The sequence below is a fragment of the Pollicipes pollicipes genome, unplaced genomic scaffold, assembly GCF_011947565.3.
Source record: "Pollicipes pollicipes isolate AB1234 unplaced genomic scaffold, Ppol_2.1 Scaffold_7262;HRSCAF=8765_pilon_pilon_pilon, whole genome shotgun sequence".
Classification (NCBI taxonomy): domain Eukaryota; kingdom Metazoa; phylum Arthropoda; class Thecostraca; order Pollicipedomorpha; family Pollicipedidae; genus Pollicipes; species Pollicipes pollicipes.
The window spans coordinates 2,812,073-2,834,452 of record NW_023597055.1 but is presented as its reverse complement, the minus strand read 5'-3'; the positions used below and the strand labels follow the sequence as shown (position 1 = coordinate 2,834,452).

General features: G+C 53.1%; 3 protein-coding genes across 3 annotated transcripts; 1 reads left to right on the top strand and 2 right to left on the bottom strand.

Moving 5' to 3' along the window:
- Positions 1-1,056: 1,056 nt before the first annotated feature.
- On the bottom strand, positions 1,057-6,258 carry LOC119114076 (THUMP domain-containing protein 1). Its single transcript, XM_037238297.1, has 6 exons — positions 5,902-6,258; positions 4,963-5,103; positions 3,778-3,888; positions 1,963-2,051; positions 1,350-1,575; positions 1,057-1,071 (listed from the first exon to the last, which is right to left on the bottom strand). Exons 1-6 carry the CDS (start codon positions 6,100-6,102, stop codon positions 1,057-1,059), a joined length of 783 nt encoding a protein of 260 aa, XP_037094192.1. The 5' UTR covers positions 6,103-6,258.
- A 742-nt stretch (positions 6,259-7,000) lies between these two features.
- On the top strand, positions 7,001-7,935 carry LOC119114238 (fatty acid-binding protein). The gene has a single exon (XM_037238437.1). The coding sequence runs from the start codon at positions 7,060-7,062 to the stop codon at positions 7,459-7,461; it is 402 nt and encodes a 133-aa protein (XP_037094332.1). The 5' UTR covers positions 7,001-7,059; the 3' UTR covers positions 7,462-7,935.
- Positions 7,936-19,073: 11,138 nt separating this feature from the next.
- LOC119113873 (leukocyte receptor cluster member 9) lies at positions 19,074-21,367 on the bottom strand. The gene is made up of 2 exons (XM_037238106.1): positions 20,657-21,367; positions 19,074-20,382 (listed from the first exon to the last, which is right to left on the bottom strand). Exons 1-2 carry the CDS (start codon positions 21,208-21,210, stop codon positions 19,425-19,427), a joined length of 1,512 nt encoding a protein of 503 aa, XP_037094001.1. The 5' UTR covers positions 21,211-21,367; the 3' UTR covers positions 19,074-19,424.
- Between the last annotated feature and the right edge of the window lie 1,013 nt (positions 21,368-22,380).

Sequence of the window (22,380 nt, the reverse complement as noted above, 5' to 3'; positions counted from 1 at the left end):
GCGCCAGCTCCGAGCGGTGCAGATTCAGACAAATGTTTTAGAGCGGAGTGAGGCTTCAGTTTCATACCAGACCCAAGCGGTCCATGTTGTGCGTGCATTACATCGCAGATTTCGGACATCGACTCTGAGTTACTTTGACGGTGGCCGCTGGCGTCACCAACGTTACCACATGACAGGTGTATGACCTCTTAAATTAATGACGGTAGCAATTAAAGAATGTGACGTACCGTAACAGCATACGTAATCTATACCTACACATTTGGTGACGCGTCGTCTCATCACAAGTCTCTACTCTACCCTGCTATCTTTCCACAACTCGGCTACTTGAGACTACCAGCGACTACTCTACTTACGACTGATCGGCCATCTTTCCATAAACGAGTCCATTAAGGCGATACCGTTTTGGATGGCGTGCCTTACTTTACACTTCAGACCATATTCGCGTACGTACCACACGCCTAGAGCAACAAAATCACGGCGCTGTTGTTGACGCTATCATTATATTGTAAGTCGGCTTCAGGCAGCCATGCTCTTACTTTAAGTGGATATTTCCTGGCGTTTATTTTACACCGACCGGTCGTGGAACCGGCCAGTGTTGCACAGTTGTCAGTTATTACTTATGCAAATATCTTTTCTTCTTCCGTCATGATCTCTCCAAGCCGTAGGAGCGCTGCACCAGCCTAGACTAGAGCTAGACCAAGACAATGTATTATCCTCCAGAAATCAGCCCTGAACACAGCTGTGACACGAACTGTCCGTCCCCTCTCAAACGCTTAAAAACGACCACCGCGCGACGCTTCCGCGCTAAAACATGCCCACCGCATGGGGACGACTGCCGGTCGCGCCCGGCCTTTGGACGCAAGTCACCACGTTCATACCCGCCGCGGCCACTTCAGTCAAGGCGCCGCCACGCACCGCCGCCGGCCGCCTGACCGGCGGACCCAGCACCGCCTGTCGCCGCACGGCCGGCCGCCTAGGGCGGCGCGTCTCCCGGCGATTCGGCGGGTGGCGCCCCCGCAGCGGCGTCCTCCGCTGGCGCCGGGTCGCTGTCTGCGGCTACAGGTGGTGCCACTGAGCCGCCAGCAGCCGCCAGTGGCTCTGGCGCCGCGCTATCCGCCGCAGCTGGGAGCTCTGGCGTCGCGCTCTCCGCCGCAACCATCGGCTCTGGCGCGGCGCTCTCCGCCGCAACCATCGGCTCTGGCGCCACGCTCTCCGCCGCAACCATCGGCTCTGGCGCAGCGCTCTCCGCCGCAGCCGGCGGAGAGCCACTCTCGCCACTCTCGGCGGCCGGCGCTGCCGACCCGCCCGCGCCGCCGCCGACTCCTGCCGCCTCCGCGCACGGCCCGCGCCTCCGCCGCGCCGTCCGCCGGCCGCGCCAGCTCCACCAGGTTGTATTTGCGCAGCGCGAAGTAGTCGGGCAGCACGGCCAGACAGAGCACGTTACGGATGGCCTCCATGACGACGGTGAGCTGCGGCGTCTTGTGGTCGAGGCGCGCCGTCGGGCACACGGCCTCGATCAGGCCGTTCACCGCCGTCTGCGCCTCGGTCTGCGTCAGCTGCGACTGGTTCCGCGACCTGCCGGCAGGGGCGCTGCTGTCGCGGCGGCCGCCAGCGCATCGTACGGGACTTTGCTGGTGTGGAGATGTGAGCGGGGGGCGTGTTCGAGAAGTGCGCCGATTATATGACCCCCCCCCCCCCACACACACACAACCTATGTTGTTACGTGCATAAGTATGCATGCGAATACATCTTAAACACACTTTAACTTAAACTTAACTTAAACGACACTTAAACAATAGAGGTAGACGCGCAAACCGTGTATATTGAACACAACATGCCATCAAACCAGACGACTTGCAGAAAGCACATCGCCAGGAGGAGGGGAGAGGGGAGGAGGAGGGGAGGGGGCTGCGGAGACCGGGCCGTGCCGAGAGCCTAGTCGGCGGCCGCTCCGCCACTGACCTGAACACGGTCGTGTATGTGGTGCCCAGCTCTGTGAATGCCTCCTTGATCATCTGCTCGGCCGTGGCACGAATATCCTCCTCCGTGGCCTGGCCGACAAACAGCACGTGAACAGCACATCAGACGCGCGCAAACAGCACATCAGGCGCGCGCAAACAGCACCTCCGCCCAAACAGCAAGTCAAGCGCGTGCAAATAGTACCTCCGCACAAACAGCACGTCAGGCGGGCTGTTACAGCACCTCCGTCCAAACAGCACGTCAGGCGCGCGCAGAAAGCACCTCCGAGCAAAACAGCGCGCCAGGTGCGGCGGGCAACCGACGGACGGCGCCGACAGCCATCGCAGATCACAAGATCAGGGTCTCCCTGCGCTCCGTGCCCGACTGTCACCAGCAAGCAGCACGCAGAAAGCCAACGGTCATCACGGATCGAATGGTCACTGAAATGCGGGACATGATCGCCTGGTGTCTGTCTCGCGAGAAGCATGCGAAACGCCAGGTGCACTGCTTTCATTTCCCAGAACGCTGCCGCTGAAGAATGGACGTTTCCCTGTAGATCGCCGGCCGTGAGCACAGCAGTGCTTCATAACCAAGTCATCCGTCATGCGCCGGAACATTCAGATGCACCGCTCTCCACGTCAACTCCATGGAGCCGCACGCCGCAGTCGCCGCTTCACCACTCACACCCCGACCTCAAACTGGACGCTTGAAACATTACACGATGTGAAATGATGATGAAAAACATTACATGATGATGAAACATTACACGGATCCACAACTGGTGATGTCTACCGCTGACGGCTGACATCGCTGACATCGTTTTAATGTGACATCGCTGACGGCTGACATCGCGGTCGCGGTGACATCGTTTTAACACCGCGAGAATCCAAAACGCCGCGCCCGCAGCGGAAGTCGCAGTACCGACCGCGGGTTAACGGGCTCAGCGGGTCGACGCACCGTGCTGACCGCAAACTCCGACAGCACGGAGCGGAGCCGCGCGTACCGACCGACCCCCCCCCCCCCCTCGCGCGACAAGTGGATCCTTCATGTGACCAAAGCCCCCTGTGCCCCCCCCGAAATGACATCGTTTTAACACCGCGAGAATCCAAAACGCCGCGCCCGCAGCGGAAGTCGCAGTACGACCGCGGGTTAACGGGCTCAGCGGGTCGACGCACCGTGCTGACCGCAAACTCCGACAGCACGGAGCGGAGCCGCGCGTACCGACCGACCCCCCCCCCCCCTCGCGCGACAAGTGGATCCTTCATGTGACCAAAGCCCCCTGTGCCCCCCCCCCCCCTCCGAAAGCCGGCCAGCAAGGTGCGGCGTGAGACGAAAAAGTCTTCCTCGCCGAACCTATCCGGCCGCGAGCCAACGCCGGTACTACTGGCGCCTGGTGGTTGAGTCAGAATAGCAGACAGCGGCCGTGGTGCCTTCCCATATGAGCTGCGAGGACGTGCTGTGTTTTCGGGTGCCGCAGCTGCCTGGTCAGTTGGTTCAGAGTCGCCGCGAGCCGCCAACGGCACCGCGGCACTTTGATACGCTCGTCTCAGTAAACAATGGGTTACGTTCACTGCCGGCTTCTTCGCCACGCGCCCGTGTGGTAGGATCGCCCGCGTGCCTTACAGTCACTGCACCTCCGCCAACGACACCGTTCTGCGGACCGGACGGAGCCCGGCGTCCTCGACCGGAAGCCCACCGCCTCCCCGACAGCACCTCTGACCCCGCCAGCCCGGCCCTCCAGCACGCAGGCCGCCCCGCCCACCCCACCCAGCCGCCGCTCAAGCCGGCCCGCCTCCCGGAGCCCGGCGCGCGCCTGACCTTGCACGTGACCTGGACGGGCAGCAGGCGCAGGAGGTAGCGGGTGCGCTGCACGCCCGTGCGGCGGATGTCGCGGGCGATGCGCTCCACCAGCGGCGCCGTCTGCTCCAGCTGCACGGCACGGCGCCAGGGCTAGGTCTCGGTGCATGGGGGAGGCCATGGGTGCGGGTGAGGTCATGGGGTTTGGGTGAGGTCATGGAGTGTGGCAAGGTCATGGGATGAACATGAGGTCATAGGGTGTGGGTGAGGTTGTGTGGTGTGGGTGATGTCACATCATGTGGGTGAGGTCTTGGGGTGTGGGTGAGGTCATGGGGTGTGGGCGAGGTCATGGCATGTGGGTGAGGTCTTGGGGTGTGGGTAAGGTCATGGGGTGTGCATGAGGTCATGGCATGTGGGTGAGGTCATGGGGTGTGGGTGGGGTCATGGCATGAGTGTGAGGTCATGGGGTGAGGGTGAGGTCATGGGGCAGGGGTAAGGTTGCAGTGTGGGAGCCAGGGACCAGGTCACAGTTAAGGTTACTGTGGAAAGGTCATGGCACCATGCATGGATCAGGTCACTGGGTATATGTCAGGTGGTTTGGGGTTTCAGGGGGTGACAGTGCCAAGGTGATTTTGCTGGGTGGGGGGCCAGGGCAAGGTATACTGTCACAGTGCAGCAGCCAGGCCCAGGACCATGGCACCAGTTCTGGACTGCTGAGAATTTCAAAGGTCACTGAGTAGGTGACCCAGACAACAGTGAAATCAAAGTTTTATAAAATCAAGGATATTTCACCAAAATCCTATGCCTTTTGTTTTCCTAGTATTCTCCTGGCCTTTTGGTGATTTGGATCACACAATGAAGCACTAAGCTCATCATCAGTAGGCTAAAGTAACTACAAAGTAATTTAAATACCCAGCATGAGGTGATGAACTCTCAACTGGCTTGGTACACAATGTCACAGGTGCAGATGTTAACTAAGAGCAATGAGTATTGTAACTGCATCAATCAGAATGCACACAGGTAACTTAAGGCACTTGTCTTGCATAGTCAATTAGGATATTTCAATAATTAAAACCAGAACTAAAGATTGTATGCAAAGTTTACAAGCTATAATGACCCTCCATGCATTCAAACAAGCTGCAACACTAACGCAATAATGCTTAAGTAATGCATTGATGGAGGAGAAAAATGTTCCAGCAGCTCTACCTGAGTACTGATGAATATGCAGTTTTTGGCACCACTTTCAACCTGCTGGAATCTCCTTTCTTTGGGAGTACTTTTGCTCTTGAGTGCAGCCAGCTCAGCCTCAAGGTCAGCTTCCACCTCTCCACCAGCATCAGCTGACTCCTGACATCAGAAAAATAAAGAACATGATCATGACAGCCTGTGTATCCTGTTCATGTCTCTGGGTGGCTTCTGTGCCGGGCTCAGATTGGACGACCAGCAATCATTTTATTGTATCAGGCGCATTACCCCCTTCCACAGGCTTGAAGAGCTTCAAAAGGAGGTTCTAATATGACCTGTTATTGCATGAAGCTTAGATTCATATTCATGGATCAAACATACTCAATATTATTTCACACATTAACTAGTGCCATATAACACCCAGCTTTATAATGGATGATAGCTGGCTGAATGATCGACACCCAGAGAATCTTTGCCCATGCAACAAGTGCCAGTTAGACAAGCCCTAGCAGAAATGCTTCATAGGGCCATGGATGAGCAAAAGGACTATGTTGGTATCCAAAGATGCTGAAGAAAGGGTACAACATGCCACCATCTTCACACTGGTTGCTTGTCACTGCTGGCATATGATATCATTGATAAACATACCCCAGCTTATTGCATGCTGGACGAGTAGCCTTGACTACAGCCTAGATGGCTGTGTTGGCTACACACAAAGTAAACAGTTCGTGACATACAGAGAAACATAACCAAACATAGTCCTGGAATGTATCAGACACACTTAACATCTATACAGGGTTCTGCAGTTATAACCAGCATCCTAGGAACCCACCTTCATGGCAGTAAGAATATTAATGAAATATTTTCCTTCCAACAGTTGTGTCCAGCATCTGCAACTCTGAATCCATCCATCCTGGCAATGACCATAAATGGCAGTCACCATGATTGGCAACAACTCACCTGAAGTTCCTGTTCAGCACCAAACATTTCATTGGCATACTCATTTAGCAAATTATATGCTTCCCGAACACACTCCCTTTCTTTATTGTTTGTCGTGCAAAGGAAACCCCGCAATCCTGGATGAAGTTTCCTCTTTTCGAACTTCGCTCTTTTGGCCTGTTTGGCGTAGTACTGTTTTTGTTTTCGCTTTTTCTCATTCATGTTCGGGCTGCAGGATTAAACCGCTTCTGATGCACAACACCTCTTAAATCTTCCCTTTCTCCCACCACTGAACGCTGCTCTATTACCTGATAGGTCAAAGCGACAATGCAAGCAACACTCAGATTACATCTTACACCCCTTATATGTGACTGGATGTGCCCATTTCGTCAAAACGCCATGTACAGATATGTCATAAGTGCGTCGCAAACGGCTTCATGTAGAGATGGGCAACAATAAAGCTGATACACGCCCAGTTCAAAGTACTGCCGACCAGAGCTGAAGGGGCCCGTTCAGGGATGTCGCAGACTTGATCAGGGATGTTGCCGACTTGATCACAAATATTACGGATCTGATCAGGTATGTCGCAGATCTTATCAGAAGTGTTACAGATCTAATCAGGAATATTACAGATCTGATAGGGGATATTAAAGATTTGAGCAGGGATATCACAGATTTAATCAGATATGTCGCCGATCTGATTAGATATATCGCAGGTCTGAACAGATATATCACAGGCCTGATCAGATATATCGCAGGTCTGATGAGAAACATCGCAGGCCTGATCAGGAAAATCACAGATCTGATCAGGGATATCGCCGATCTGGGCAGGGATATTGAAAACTGCGTCGGGGATATCGTAGATATTATCAAAGATATTGCAAATATGACCAGGGATGCTGTGATGCTCCGCAGGTAAGGGGTCAAATTTCAAAAGTATTGGTTGAGCGATAACACAGCGGTGGAATTTCTCCTTGGCACACTTCCCAATGCTCTCAGCATTGGATGTCGGATGTTTCTAACGTCTTTGGCCTTGGAGTGCCCAGGCCAACGAGCACACAGGAAGACGATAACGAACGTGACGACGGTAGCGGGGCGACCGATCACGCGCAGTCGGTGTCGGGCCTTGTTCGCCACAGCCGGACCGGTGTAGCCACTGAGCTCGATCAAACCGGTACCATGGTCAACTGCGAAGGCTCATTCCAGCTGGTGTCGACAGAGAACGACGACGCCGTCTTTGTGGCCTTGGGCATGAGCTTTGTAATGCGAAAGATGATCCAGTCCATCAAGCCGACCATCACCGTTGCCATCAACGGCGACCACTGGACCATAACAACGAAGACCTCCATCAAAACAAAAGTGCATGAGTTTGACCTGGGCGTGCCGCACAAGCTCACCCGAGTGGATGGCAAAGTCGTGACCGGCGTCGTGACGAAGGAGAACGACCATAAACTCCTCGATAAGCATACGGACGACGCCGGCGTGACGGTGATCGGCACCCGGGAATTCACCGACACGCAGATGGTGCACACCATGAGAGTTGGCGACATCGTCGGCGTGCGAACCTACCAGAGGATATAGGCGGCCGCCGCGGCCTCCAGCGCGACCATGGACTACCGCAGCAAGGCTGGAAGGAGAGAGAGAGACAGAGACGGAGAGAAGGGGAGGGATGAGAAGGAGAGGAGAAAGGGGTTGAGCGCAGCCATCAACCAGCCGCGGCAGCGTTTGACGTCGTCGCCGCGCGATGGCTAAAAGAGGAGCATAGGTGTGTTCCCGTTCAGCAGATGGACGACTGAAGCACAGATCAAGGATGACGTCATAAGTGTGCATGGACAGAAATCGAATGGTGTCGCAATCGCAGCTATTGCATATTCGTTTTTTGGGGAAATGGGAGAGCAGGAGTGTGATGACGCATGGAAGGCGTTTATGTGATGGTCCTAACTTCGAGTGACGTGTCTTGATACTGGCGGCCTCTAGCGGCGCGTCCGCCCGTTAATACAGTTGTGACTGGCCCAGGCAGTTTACTACTGGTGACATGCACGGCGTGTCGATTTTGACCTTTTTTCTCGGAACTGTGCGTGGAGGAGAGAAGCAGGAGATACACGTTTGTTGGCACTTGAAACCATGTCGGAAAACAAGGCGAGGCACGTCTATTTTTATCTCATTATTTGATCGCCAACGCTCGTAAGCAGTGAACAGATACTGGGTACCAGGCTACAGTGACACAGCTAACAGCTAGACGCCTGACCGTGGTGCAAAACATCCACCCGCCTATGCTACGACTACAAACAAATCTGCCGACCGTCAAGCTATGGAATCGTGCAGACGATACGTTAAAGATCATGGCAAGGGCAGTTGGGAGCAGCAGAGCCGCCTGACTCAACTGTGACAGATCAAAGCCTTCCAATAGAGAGATCAGATATGAAGAGAAGGTGCTTTCGCACTTTTCATACACATCTGACTCATAATGTACATTTATTATCAAAAATCGTGCGTGCCGCGTGCCTGATTACTGTCACCCTACAAAGACTTGCTCGTGTGACTAGAGTATGATAATTAGGTAAGTTGTTAAGCGCATTTGCGAGGAGTATTATTCACAAAGATAAGACAGTAGCAATAACTTTATTCCTCGGAAAAAAACAGGAGAATGAAGATTTAAATGCGCTGATATTTCGGCAACATGCCTTTATTGGAACAATAGCAGAAGTAAATTCTAAATTTGCGCCGATGATCCTACTCGATTTTTTAGTTTGTTTTTTTTAACAGTGAGCCACAGTTTTTACAGTGCACCAACTTTCAGAGGATTAAACGAGGAGCAGATGCCAGCTACTACTACGATACAGTACATATCTTAGCACTAGAATACGCGAAAATACGGGCACATACAAACGAATTCAATTAAACAGGCATCACGCGACACGATTCATTAAAACATGCAGGCGAGTTGAAGAAAACAGGTATCACACGTCACGCATTGATTAAACATGCAAGCGACTTGCAACTAAACAGGCATCGCACACCACGCGTCAGGCATCACTTACACATGTAAACGATTTTAAGCACACATCACACATCATTGCACATGCCACGTTTGCCTGATCGGCCATGATGAGTGCTGTGCGTTAATGCTTGGTCGCTGACTTTACATAAGAACAGATTCACTTATTTTCCTGTCTGGGTGATCCTGTGCTCTGAAGACGAATTTGAGCTTTAAAATTATCATCGGGCTCATACCTTCCCGGATTTAAACCTCAACGTGTGTTGCCAAAAAGTGGCCACCGAAAGGGGTATTTCCCGTTCTGTTCTAGCGTCTATTAGGTATTCGCTATATCTCATTGAGATATAATAAACACTTGCGAACGCCTGAGGTGAATCATATCTCAATGAGATATAACGAACACCTGCTACACACTAAAAACAAAACAGGGAATATCCCTTTTAGTAACCACTTTTTGACAAGACACGCTCAGGCTGAAATCCAGGAAGGTACTGATCCTTTACCCCTTTAAGAGTCCATGCTACAGGAGCACAGGATCACCCAAACAAGAACGAAATGAATCTGTTCGTACGAAAAGTCGACGATCAAACCTTAATGTACAGCGCTCATCATGGCTAATTCTGTGAACATGATATGTGCCCTGATGTGTGATGTGTGCTAGCTTAAAATCGTTTACACGTGCAAGTGATGTGTGATGCGTGATGCGCGATGCCTGTTTAATCAAAATCGCTTGCGTGTATAATCGATGAGCGACGCGTGATGCCTGTTTACTTCAGCTCGCCTGCATGTTTGAATAAAGCGTGATGCGTGATGTCTGTTTCATTGAATTCGGTTACATGTGCACGTATTTTCGCATATTCTAATTCTTAGTTAGATAAGCGCTGTATCGCAGAAATAGCTGGCATCTGCTCCGTGTTTAATCCCCTGAAAGTTGGTGCACTGTGAAAACTGTGCCTCGCTGTTAAAAAAAGAGCCTGAAAAAATTGACCAGTATCATCGGCGTACAATTTTGAATTCACTTCTGCTGTTGTTTCCACTAAGGCACGTTGCCGAAATATCAACGCATTTATATCTTCATTCTCTCGGTTCTGCTCCAAGGAATAAGGTTATTACTAGAGTCGTAACCATGATAATATAATCCTCATTGCCACCGCTTCTACATATCTTCCAGAGAAACACTTTTCACTACCCCTATTGCTTTGCAGTTAATGACCAGATGTTCTTTACTCTCTTTATCATTTTTTAACCAGGAAACATTTTCGATGAAGTATACGTCATCAGCAACGAATAACTGGGACTTGACAGTGAAATAATGAGTAAGCCTACACATATGGATGAAATGGTCTGGTTAGGGTAAAGCATCTAAAATCAAATCAATCAATAAATCTAAAGCATCTAAAATCAAATCAGGGGGGGCAGGGGGGACAACACCGGCTTGGGTGCGATCAAAGTGCAGAAAACTTTTCCTGATTTCCGAAAGCACATCAGATTTTAGTTTCGAGTCGTAAATGGTATTTGAAGTCAACAAATGCGCCATTTTTGGCTCGACTTTGGCTTTCTTGGAGGGGGCCGTAGCCCGGCCAGCGTCCAACCGGAGAACCACCAAATGCCTGACGTACGCCCCGCTCATAGTATTAGTTTCTTTATATCACTTTTATATCCTTTTATGCCATTTCTTTATATCGCTTTCATGTAATTTTTCTATCATTTCTTCATATCATTTATTTATGTAATTGCTTTATATTGGCACGGCCTGAAGTCGGACTTCAAACCCCGGCAGGTTTGGGCAGCCTCTCACCGGGCCAGCTGCCAGGTATTGTGGCTACCCTAACCAACTCATCAACGCCGCTGCCGCAGTTTTCCCTGATCACCTGGCACGCCGATTTTGGAAACAAGCTGAGGCATGGAGGCGTTGGCGCCTTGGTGGTTTGCCGCGAAACACCACACCTGTGTGTGCCATCACCCCTCGCTGCGCGTTCCTCCGTTAGCAACGGCGCGCAGAAAGTCGCGACATGGTCGCTGGTGTACGCCGCTAGGGCAAAGGTCAACCTGCCCAGATTAAGATGTGTCCAATTGTCAATGGAAGAGAAGCACCCGCGACGAGAGTTCATAGGCCGACCAATGTAGATAACAAGAGCGGTTATCTTTTGCCTCTTCTAACGAGACATCCGTGTCCATGCGGTTTTTGTGCATCTCCAAACACTAGACATGTAACCACGGCTAACGTGAAGTGAAACGATTTTTTGCACAGAGGCAGGTACACAGCAACCGAAGTAGTTTCCCGATTGGGCTATAAGGTATAATCATAATCATCATAATGCATTTTTATGTCCTCCGCGAACACATTTTTTCAGGGCAAGCGTCACAGCTGCATGCAAATGCAGCTATGCATACAAAAACTGAGGCCATAAGATCGAAATGTCACGCACAAAACACACGAGAAATAAAATTGTTTCTGACTCGAACGATCGTGTCCTTCACGTGTGGCGTTCGGCTGTCAACCGAACCCTGATCTACGCACAAAATCCCGGCGCAGTAATACCCTGTAATACACAAACACCGTAACATAAATCACCGGGCAAAGTAAAAGTCATGCGAAAAATCAATGCATCCTTGGAACACTTCTCATGTCATTTTTCCAGCTTATTGTAGGTAGTTTGACGTGATGTAACGAATAGAAATACAGATGCAGATGTTTGGAGAGAATTTTTGCAATGCTCGCTTTTCCGCGCTCAGTCTGATGCACGTTGACATAGTAAGTACGTGATCACATAGCACGGTATTTTTACTGAACAACTCGCTGAAGAACGCACACCTTAAGGCAACCAGATTTTGTTCTCCTGGTATTTCTGCTAGCGTCCATAACCTCTATCTTGATGCGTGCCGTGGAGCAGTGCTGTCGGCAGAAAAAATGGCGGATCATTTCCACCTTCATCCGCGCCGGCTATAAAATAACTGCCGCAGGCGCACCAGACGCGGCTCGCTTCTTGGCTGCCACAAATCAGCCGTCTCGCATATCAGGCGTTCCCCACTCTCGGGAGAAACTTGTTCGCGTTTTTTCCTAGACAGACATCGACAGAGACCTGCCCAGCCCGACCATCGCAGGGTGCCTCATCCGCTGCTATTGCACCCTCGCCTCCCATCCTTGCCGGTGGGCTTCGTGAAGCACCGCCCCACGGTGTGTCTATCCGGAAGTCTTGAGGTAGACAACATACTCTGGGGGGTGCTGGAGACTCTCGGCAGACAGCGAGCACCCAGTATAACCCGTTCACTGGCCAGCGGGATGTTCCGACTACCGTGGTCTAGAGACTCGACCCCCCTGGGACTTCCGACGATTTCAACCCTTTGTCAATGCTGTTCAGTTGAAATCTCTTGCATGCATAATTGATGCGCAATGTGTGATGCCTGCTTACTTTAACTTGCTTGCATGTTTGAATAAAGCGCGATGCGTGATGCCTATTTGCTTGAATTCGTTTGCATGTACATGTGTGGTCGCGTATTCTAATTCTTAGATAGGCACTGCATTTTGGTAATGGCTCTTTGTTTAATCCCCTGAATGTCGGTGTTCTGTAAAAAGTGTGGCTTGGTGGTTAAAAAAGAAACTAAAAAACCGAGTAGGATTGTCGGCAGTCGATTTCAAGTTCATTTCATCTTTTGTTTCGATAAATGCATTTTGCCGAAACATCAACCTATATACCTCCATTCTCCAGGTTTTTTCCCGAGTACTACCGCTATTACTAGTGTCTTATCTTCGTCACTCTTTTGAGCGTCTAGGGCAACATCTTTGTCGTTTCTAACATCTCGTCATTCAGGGCCCGGTGTGTGCAACTTGTTGGCGAGGGCACCATGTGCCCAAGCCACCACTAACTGACTCGTTGAACCACCAATGAACGGACGGCGTCTATCTCCGCTGCGCATTTCCGAGGCACCCCGGGCGGTCCCGGGCTGGTAACCGATTATCAACCTAATCCTGCCGTATCTAGGACGGCTACCATTGGTAGCACGCCATGACCATGCCCGCTGACGTCATCACGCCTGAGGTGACGTGGAGAAGAGACGAGTCGGCCAACCCCCAGTCGCTGAGATCGACCAGGGCGTCCTCGCGAGCCGCACCACCCCCAAAACGGTTATCTGTCCCAGCGCAGGCCTGCAGCCACTTGGAAGCTCCTGACTGTATCCAGGGTCGAGTCACGTCTCCATTCCGGTCTTCCCTGAGTGGGGGGAGGGGAGGAGGGCACGATCTCTGTCCGCTGCGATGCCAGCAGGCATTCTCTTCGCCCGTTGTCGTGACACTCCGCACTCTTGATCCACCGGCCGGGTAGCCGACTCTTCCCCCCCCCCCCCCCCCATTTAGCTTCGCAACGCTACGCGTCCTCAACTGGATCATCAGCGAGTACAACTGGAGTCTCGCCAGCACCCTGGTGGTAAGGACCTTCCCGGGTAGGAATTATATGCCTCTACCCACCCTGTACCCGCATGGCCATGCCTGAACCCCGCCCCCGCTACCCGTAGAACAAGGGCCTTACCTACCTATTAACCACCTGTTTGACATTTTTCCGATTCTCGTATTGAGGGTATGCAAATGGAAATCTTGTATTTACTTATTTTACTGTGTTTGCTGTCTCAAGACCTAATAATATATGCTAAGATGAACAGTCGGCACAGGGACGCCACTTAATACACTTTCAGAGGGCCTGAGTCCTCTCCTCATGCTGACTTGAGCCCCCCCCCCCCCCCCCCCAATGCTTCTCTGAGCCCCCTCATCCCATATGAGTAAAACGGGAATATGGGTCAAACAAACACCAAAACATTATATAACAAATGGTATACTAGTTAGCAGGTACCTAAACAGATCGCTATTAGTATCTTCTTAGTTCTGTACGAAATATAATCCTGTAGGTAACCAATATCTTGTTTTGTCATGCCAACTCATCTGTATATTTAACCAGTCTGCAAGTGTTTGACAAGTTTTCAAGTGATGATGTACGGTGTGGGATTAAGAACAATTGACTGTAGCCTGTGGCAGCCTTTAAAAGTCCAGGGTGGCCCAGATCAAGGCCAAGGCATCCTCAACATCAACATCGAAACGTAAATTCAAATAACTTAAATCCGAGGAGAAATTAGGTTAAGGGGGGGGGGGCAGATTAGGTAAACCCTCTCAGCTGAGTCCTCCAACCTATTTCATGAAGTGGCACCCCTGGCTAAGGGGAAACTGAAACATGGAAATATTCGTACAGATAATTAAAATCCGTTAGCGGAGTGTTTCATGATCAGCGGGCCGACTACGTAGAATGTCACGACGGACATTATGATCTGCTTCGGGAGTCAATGCTGCAAACCATTGGAATGAAATGGTCTGAAAGTGAAGACGTGCACACGAGACTTATTTGCAATAGCCGTGGGGGGGGGGGGGGTGGGGACATCTGGCTGTATTCGTTCCGGTAACCAACGAAATGTTTGTGGCAGATGAGTATGGCCAGAATGGGTAGAAATTAGCCACGACCATGATGATGACGTGCCAACCTTAAAGGGAATGTTTGTGGCAGATGAGTATGGCCAGAATGGGTAGAAATTAGCCACGACCATGATGATGACGTGCCAACCTTAAAGGGAATGTTCATCTTTGAGATATTGAAGCAAGCGCAACATATGACTAATAAGCTCACTTTTATCTGCTGGTATACTTTTAAGTGGAAAAGACTGCTCTAGTCAACGAAATTTATCTATTTCATAGCTGTGCTCCTCATTATGTCATTCTTTGATTGCGTCATCGTTCCTCGTATAACACTGACCGAGAGCCAATTGACGGCCGTCATATTTGGAAATCGTACTCACGAACGCCAGCTGTGAATGACACGACAGCTGCATATTCTTGGCTTTGATCGCCGCATAGCAAATGAAATGGAAGGATTTGAATGACGTCATGGATGCCTGCGTCATTGTTTAATTGCGTCATGGAGCGTGCGTGCGTAATTGCTTGCGAGTGACTAGCGGGCGCGGCGAGTCTGTTATGTGCTGTAATGAATTGTATTGCTCTAGATGCAGCAGATTTCTCCCAGATGTGCCGCGCTCAGTCCGTGCCTATCTACACTTCGCCGCGCTCGGTTCGTACCTGCGCTCAGGGCCGATAGCGTTCGGTCCCTACCTGTCTGCCTAGTCACCGTGAGTGGAGAGCCAGGCAGATTGCGTTCTTGACACGTTTTTGTGCGTTGCTATGTTTGACGTCGAAGTGGCATGCGGCTAGAATTGTGTATAACCAAACCGTAGTGCAGAACGCGATATACATCTGTGATGCCTCCTTTTTTAGATGGAACAATCTTAACTGTACAACTGATGAATCACTGTGTTTCTCTGCGTGGCAACGCGCTCCAGTAACTACATTTATTCCACCCCTGAACGTAGCTGTTTGGCCCACAACCACTCGAAAGCCATTAGATGTGGACACAGACTGTCACATGTAAGAAGTCTCATGGGCAGCATGCCTGCATGTGTGAACCTGGTTCATGGCTGGCTGGTCAGCACGCCCGCCTGCGTGAACCTGGTTCATGGTTGGCTGAGGTCTCAGTCTTACGTGGTAGCCTCGAGGTCTCAGTCTTACGCCTCGTAACAAATTATGGGGTTTCCTTGCTTAACGCAGCCCCCGCAGCACTGTGCTACTGAACCTGATAAAAAAGCGAACTTACTATCAGCGCTCAGCGTAGTAGGCTAGCCGGCTCCCGCACAGACACAGGGGCTACGGAAGTTCTGCTATATTAGGGGGAGGGGGCACATAGCCATTTTGGGTTATTTCTTTCCAGTCCACGCCCGTGATATCAATGCTAAATTTACAAAGTTGGAGGCGGGTCTCAGCTCGTGAGTCAATGAGGAACTTAGGCCTCCGCAATAATTTCCAAAGGGCTTTCATCCGCTCGCACACTTTTACACGCAATGCTTTTTCGAAGACAAAAGAATAGTAAGACTCATGGCAATGCACAGAAACAGTGCTGTCGTGGTTCCTACCCCACCCACCCGACTTTCTACCACATTCCCAAGCATGCTGAGTACTGCCACGCGGCCCGAACCAACCTGTCCATCAGCAGTGCTTCCCAAGGGCCATGCCATGCCAAGCGCCGGGTGCGTTTTTGTTCTGTCTTTTAGTAAATGTCGACTGAGCACATGCAAACGCCCTTTACCCGCTCGTTCGCACTCTGTCTCTTGCAAAAACAGGCACCCGCACAACTGAAACTTTGAAAATGATCAGCATCGACTCTGCATATAATTTGACTCGAACGGGAACCTGTACACCCTTTTGGAGCTTTATGTATGAAAAAATAAGACAATTCATTAAAGTCGACGGGCATTATGTCTTGAACCACTCTGCGCAACGTGCAAACATAGCCTTAATTACGTGTTAAAAGCAGAGCATACCTACCCAAACTTGCCCTTCGTATGAGCGTGGACACTGTCTGACCACCATAAGACATGTAGCCGCTAAGTTTCACTGCGTACCAACAACATGCCGCATGGCAGAGGCTCTCCCGTCCCAAGCAGTGAACGGATTACGGATAAAAGTGCGTGTAACAAAAGCACGGATGGCCATTGCTCGTAGGATAAATGTGGCATGCCTCACGTTCGCCAGATTAAAGCACGAGGAAAATGCGTCTAACGGCAAAAGCTTGCGATGAAACAATATGCATAGACTGAACACGCAGGCGTCTCATTCTAAACTGTCTGTTTGGTCCACGGACGACACGACCTCGCCTCTCATAGCCTGTGGCGGGGACGGTCGGTCGAGGTCGGCCGAGCAGAGGCGGTGCCAGGCACCACGGTCGGCCGGGGTCGGCCGAGCAGAGGCGGTGCCAGGCACCACGGTCGGCCGAGGTCGGCCGAGCAGAGGCGGTGCCAGGCACCACGGTCGGCCGAGGTCGGCCGAGCAGAGGCGGTGCCAGGCACCACGGTCGGCCGAGGTCGGCCGAGCAGAGGCGGTGCCAGGCACCACGCTGTTGCATGGATAAGGGTTGCGAGGAGGAATGTTTGTCGGAAAGTGTTCGTGACGAAAATGTCCATACGAGCATATGCTCGCATGGGAAATGTCCTCAGCAACTGCTTGTACGCAAATGTTAGGGCGCACTGTCAAGTCAGGGATAGCGTTTGCTTGGAAAAAGTATGCAAGCAAAGGTTTATATTTTGATATATGATGCAAGCGCACACAATTTGTGCGTAAATATTCGTAGACCCTTATTCACCACCCATTTAATCAGCGAATTATTAACTTTGTCTGCTTACGGTCTCTTCACTTTCGCCTGTCCTATTATTGGTCGTCTGAGGCCGAAAGACGTCCAATTGTGTTGTGTTTTGCTATAGAAGCTTGCGTCCGTTCGGCTGGTCAGGGGACCCTACGGAGCCTATGGGTCCCCCTTGGGGCACGAGGGGACGTAGTTCCGTGCCCCCCCCCCTCCCCCTCTCGTCTCTAGATCCGCCACTGGCCCGAGTAGTTCAATAGATGGGCCCTGACAAGAACATAGGTCAGGGTCATTGGGGCTTTACGACGCACTCAGCTGCTGAGGCTGTATGGCGTCGCCTGCCCCTCACCCTGGTACATCCGTCCCTTGTATCCTCTATCTGGCTTCATTCTGCATCTTCGCGACCCCCGCTTGTCCGGGGCGGGCTGCATGCGTCAGCCACGAGTGGGCCGAGAGCCCCGTGGGAAGGGGGACCCCGGCCGGGCACCTGCGCATGCGCGGGTTAAAGCTCGGCGGCTGGCCACCCAGGCGCATGCACGTCTGTCCCATCGTTAACCATTTTCCTTCATCCCATAGCCCTGAAATGATCATGTCTGGTCGAAAGGACTCTAATCCAAAACAAAAATCACCCTGGTAGGAAGGGCGGTCTCCGCGGGGAATCGAATCCCGTACCTCTGGTTTCCCAGACGCGTAGTGGTTGACAAGAGCATAGGGTGATCCATTTAATAAGAAGTACCCAGGACACAGCATGGATATCTCAGGGGTGATCGTGTTTACCCTAGCAGGTAAACAGATGGGCCCTGACAAGAACATAGGGCTATTTATTCCAATAAAAAATACTCAAAACAATGTTGGAGGGGGGTCTCAAAACAATCGATCGGGCACGTCGGAGCAGGTTGGCATAAATGGCCCCCAACAAGAGCGTGGGCCCTCCATTTATATAAGAATACCTAAAACCCGGTGTGGATGGCCTCTTAAAGATCGAGCTACCCGGGGAGGCCTATCATATGGCCCCGAAAGGAGCGTAAGGCTCCACATTCAGGCACCAAAACCTAATATGCAGGGCCCCCAAACAATCTAGTGTGCCCGAGCAAGTTAATTTGGAGGGCACCTTACGACCGAGTGTGCCCGAGCAGGTTAACTTGGTTAACAGATTAACAGACACAGGTACAGGTTAGGGTTAACAGATTGACAGACAGGCCTCCGACAAGAGCGTAGGGCTCTGATCAAGTGATAGAGAACTGAAGGGGTCCTAGACCAATGTGAAGGGGCTTTATCGAGACGAACGCAAAGGGCCCCTGAACCACCGAGAATACCCCGACAGGTTAACATATGGGCCCCAGGCCATAGCGCATGGAGCCTTTCGGACGAATGGGAAGAATCAGTGGAAGGCCCCAGATCGAAAAAATGTCTCGGCACGCCAGCAGGAGGGGCTCCAGTAACGGCGCAGGGCACTCCGAGCAAATGCAAAGCAAGCAAGGGCAACGTAGAAGGCTCCTTAATGATCGAATTGATCGTGCAAGTTAACATGTAGGGTCCGCCGCCAGAAAAAGAGTAGGGACTCTGGGCAGCGTAATTAGTCTCAAAACCACCCATGCACCACCGTTTCAATCGGTGAAAAATAATTTGTGTCTACTCGTGGACCCTTTACTTTAGCTTTCGACTGTTCTTCGTCGCCTGGTAGCCAAAAGACGTCCAATTTTGTTGCGCTTTGTGTAAAAAACTGCTTGTGTTTGGCCGGTAATGGGCTTCGGAGACTATGGGGTCCTTACGGGGTATAAGGGCGGGGAATGGCTCCGTGCTCCACCCCCCCCCCCCTCACCCCTCTGGATCCGCCCCTGCAACATCCTCCCAAAGAGGACTTACAGTATAAGTTTTGAAAAGCAGTTTTCAATGTACCACATGTGAGTGGCTCTGTGGTTCAAGAGTCCATATGGTTCAGGACATCGGCTGCAAAAAGATCAGTGTTTGGATTTATGTGTTATTTGCCGGACGCCAGGGTGAGTTGTTCAAAGGTCAGAAAGTCAACGCAAAGACAAATCCCTCACGCATTTTTGTATGCACGAACTGTTCTAGTTACACCAACAGACTGGACCACGTGACGTAGCAGGCTCGTGGGAGCCTTTTCTCTTGCAAGTCCGGTACGGCAACGGATGTTGCAGAAGACCTTGGGCTATCACGGAGCTTTCTATCACATCTGCGTGCTGCGCGTTAAACCCACATTGACTAGAACACACCTCCGCACCGTCATCGGCGCGCCACAGTTCGCCACGCAGGCGCCAAAGCTGCCTCGGCCCACCGCCAGCGGGAAGCCAGCGGCCGCCTCAGAACGTCACCGAGCTCTCCGTGACGTAAAACCCATCCAGCGCGCAGTCGGCGTCGATGGCACACAGGTGCACGTTGTCGAAACGCTGCATGCCGAAGTCAGTGTGCTCGTGCGCCGCGTACCCGGCCGGGTCGATGAAGCGCGAGCGCCGCGCGCGCGCCACCGGCCGGGAGACCTTCAGCACAGTCAGGTGAGGCACGTAGTCGAAGGCGTTGGTGAGTCGTGCGCCCTGCACACGCGCCAGGCGCAGGCGCAGCTCCTCCGCCACGGCCGAAAAGGCGCTGCACGGCGCCACCGGCGCGTACAACACGCGCGCGCCGAACGTCTTGAGCCCGCGCATGCGCAGTGCGCCGTCGTCGGCGCGCAGCGTCTCGCGCATGTCGTCGATGACGGCGCGCAGGCAGCGGCCGGCGGCGGCCACCGCTAGCTGGTCCTCCAACCGCACCATGCACAGGGTAATGTGCAGAAGCGTGGGGCGCATCACACAGGCGGCCAGCTCGGGCTCGTGCGCCACCACCGCCGCCTGCACCTCACCCACGGCGCGCTGCACCTCGGCGCACGTCACGCGCACGGCCAGGAAGTGCGTGGAGCGCGCCTCCTCGGGAACACCAGCGACGCCGGCCGGCACCGCCGCCTGGAACGCCACCGCCACCTCGCCGTCGTCGCTCTCGTCGTCGTCGTCGGCGAACGGGTCGGCGACGACGGCCTCCTCGGCGCGGCGCTGTCGCTCCGCCTCCACCTCGGCGTCGATGCGCGTCATGGCCGCCTCGATCTCCTCCTCCGAGCCGCTGCTGCCGAACACGGCGTCGTAGCGGCGCGCCTTGTCCCACACGACGACGTCGCGGTACTTGAAGTACTGGATGCGGTGCTGCGGGATGGCGAGCACGTCGTAGTCTTGCCAGGGCAGGTCGCCCCACGTGAAGGAGCCGAACGGCTTCTCCACCACGCCCAGGAACCTGCCGCGCGCGAGGGAGGTTAGACGCGCGCACGGAGTGCGAACTCACGCATGACGTGGCGTCAAGTCCGTCACGACGCCAAGTCTGTCAGACCACGTAGTGAGGAGCGTGATCACCGACTCTGGCAAAACAAATGCGTGTTGTTTCAGGGCTGGCAATACGATGGTCGAACATGCCACAAGAAGACAACGCAACAAGAGTATCACGTAAATCCACTGAATTCCCTCAAGGCAAACCCATGAATCCACAGAGTAATCGACACCGCCAGCCTCACCTGTCCAGATAGCCGATATCGAAGTAATCTTCGGGCAGATTCCGGTCCCACTGTATCCGGCTGATGACGTCACGTGCCGTCCGCATGGGCGGCTTCTTGGAGGGGGCCCGCTCCCCCGCGGCGGCCCTGTCGCCGCCGCGCCCGGCGCCCTTCCCGCGGGCCCTGCGGTTCTTGCCCTTGCCCCGCAGCGGGGCCGGCGGGGCGTCCTGCGCCCGGGGCTCAGCGGGAGGGCGCCGCGCCGTGCCTGCTGGTGACGGCCCGCTCACGGCGGCTGGTTCCTCTGCGCAGCCAGGCTCCTCTGCGCAGTCAGAGCCGTCCGATGGCGCACTCTGGTCCTGCCCGCACTCCGGCCGCTCCTGATGAACGGACTCAGATTCTGCTGACTCTTGATGAACGGACTCGGACTCTGCTGACTCCCGCTGGACAGAGTCTGACTCCGCTGCCTCCTGCTGAGCTGCCTCCGCCTCGGCGGGCGCCCAGGGGTTCAGCAGGCGCAGCAGACGCCCCAGCAGGCCGGGGTCGGACGCCGGGTCGGACGCCGGGTCGGCCGCCATGCCTCTCACCTGGTCTCCCGGGCTTGACTCGGACTCAGCCAGAGTTTCGCGTCAACTCACTGACTCTCGGCGCCGGCGGCCGTCGGACCCTGTCCGCCGACCCGCGCAAGGGGGCGTGTTGTGACGACCGGCCGCCGCCCCCGCCGTGTTATACCGGCCGCCGTGCCACACCGTGGCGCAATACCTGGCGCCAGCGTGGTGAAACACGGCCTATCGGTGCCTAGCAGCCAATGACGTCATCGGGCGTGACGTCACGGAGCGGCCGGCCGGTGCCAAGCAGCCGATGATGTCATCGGGCGTGACGTCACGGAGCGGCCGGCCAATAGTGTGGAGCGGACGAGCCGGACCGGCGCCCGTTGGACGGACCACAGGCCAAACAGGCACCGCGCAGGCACCTGACAACAATGAGTGCCGAACGTGGCGAAACCAAAAGCTGAAAGGGCACACCTCTCAGGCGCGCAGTGAACGGTGCGCGATGTTCTCGACAAGCGAGGACCGAATCAGCCAATTTTAGAAAATACTTCCGACGACGTGGAAGGCGGTATTATAGCGACAGCGAGCTTTAAAGCCGCAGCTACCGACCTTTGATGTATCTGGAAGTTCCGGTCAGACGACGCAAATAAATAAATAAAAAAACTGATTGGATCTGGAAGCCGAACAACCGTGTGTACATTTATTATAAGAGACGGGGCTGGGAGTTTTCAGGTAATGATGATGGTCGGAAATGAACGGGGCTAAGTGAAAGTCAAAGTTCCAAAAATGTGTGGTGAATAAGGACAGAGAATGTTCAGGTCGTTTGCGAACTGTCCACAAAAAGGTGCCGAAATAATCGATCAGTCAGGCTGTTACATCCAAGCGCTCGATACATGTTACTACGGCCCACGAAACATCGAAGACTAAGCCAAAAAGCCTTGATAACCGCAGCTCCGCCACTCCTCAAAGGAACGGAAAGGTGCACCCATGCCTCCAAAACGAGCTCCGCCCAAACAAACCGCAGCACACGGTGCATTGGACCCGATACCGGTGGTATTTATTATAGATGCTCGTGGAACGACCCCCACCCCGCGCCCAATAACGTGGCGCACGATAAACAAACAGCGTAGGGGGTTCATTTCCAATGGAGCACCGCCCCCTGTACGCTTCACAACGGTACACTGCACAAATGTATAC

Excerpts from the sequence above, each read along its gene's own strand:
- LOC119113873 (XM_037238106.1), bottom strand. The coding sequence starts at position 21,210 with ATGGCGGCCGACCCGGCGTCCGACCCGGCGTCCGACCCCGGCCTGCTG. Across the intron at positions 20,383-20,656 it reads GATATCGGCTATCTGGACAG|GTTCCTGGGCGTGGTGGAGA; the intron begins GTGAGGCTGGCG and ends CGCGCGCGGCAG.
- LOC119114076 (XM_037238297.1), bottom strand. The coding sequence starts at position 6,102 with ATGAATGAGAAAAAGCGAAAACAAAAACAGTACTACGCCAAACAGGCC. Across the intron at positions 5,104-5,901 it reads GTGCTGAACAGGAACTTCAG|GAGTCAGCTGATGCTGGTGG; the intron begins GTGAGTTGTTGC and ends TTCTGATGTCAG. Across the intron at positions 3,889-4,962 it reads GCATATTCATCAGTACTCAG|CTGGAGCAGACGGCGCCGCT; the intron begins GTAGAGCTGCTG and ends CGTGCCGTGCAG.
- LOC119114238 (XM_037238437.1), top strand. The coding sequence starts at position 7,060 with ATGGTCAACTGCGAAGGCTCATTCCAGCTGGTGTCGACAGAGAACGAC.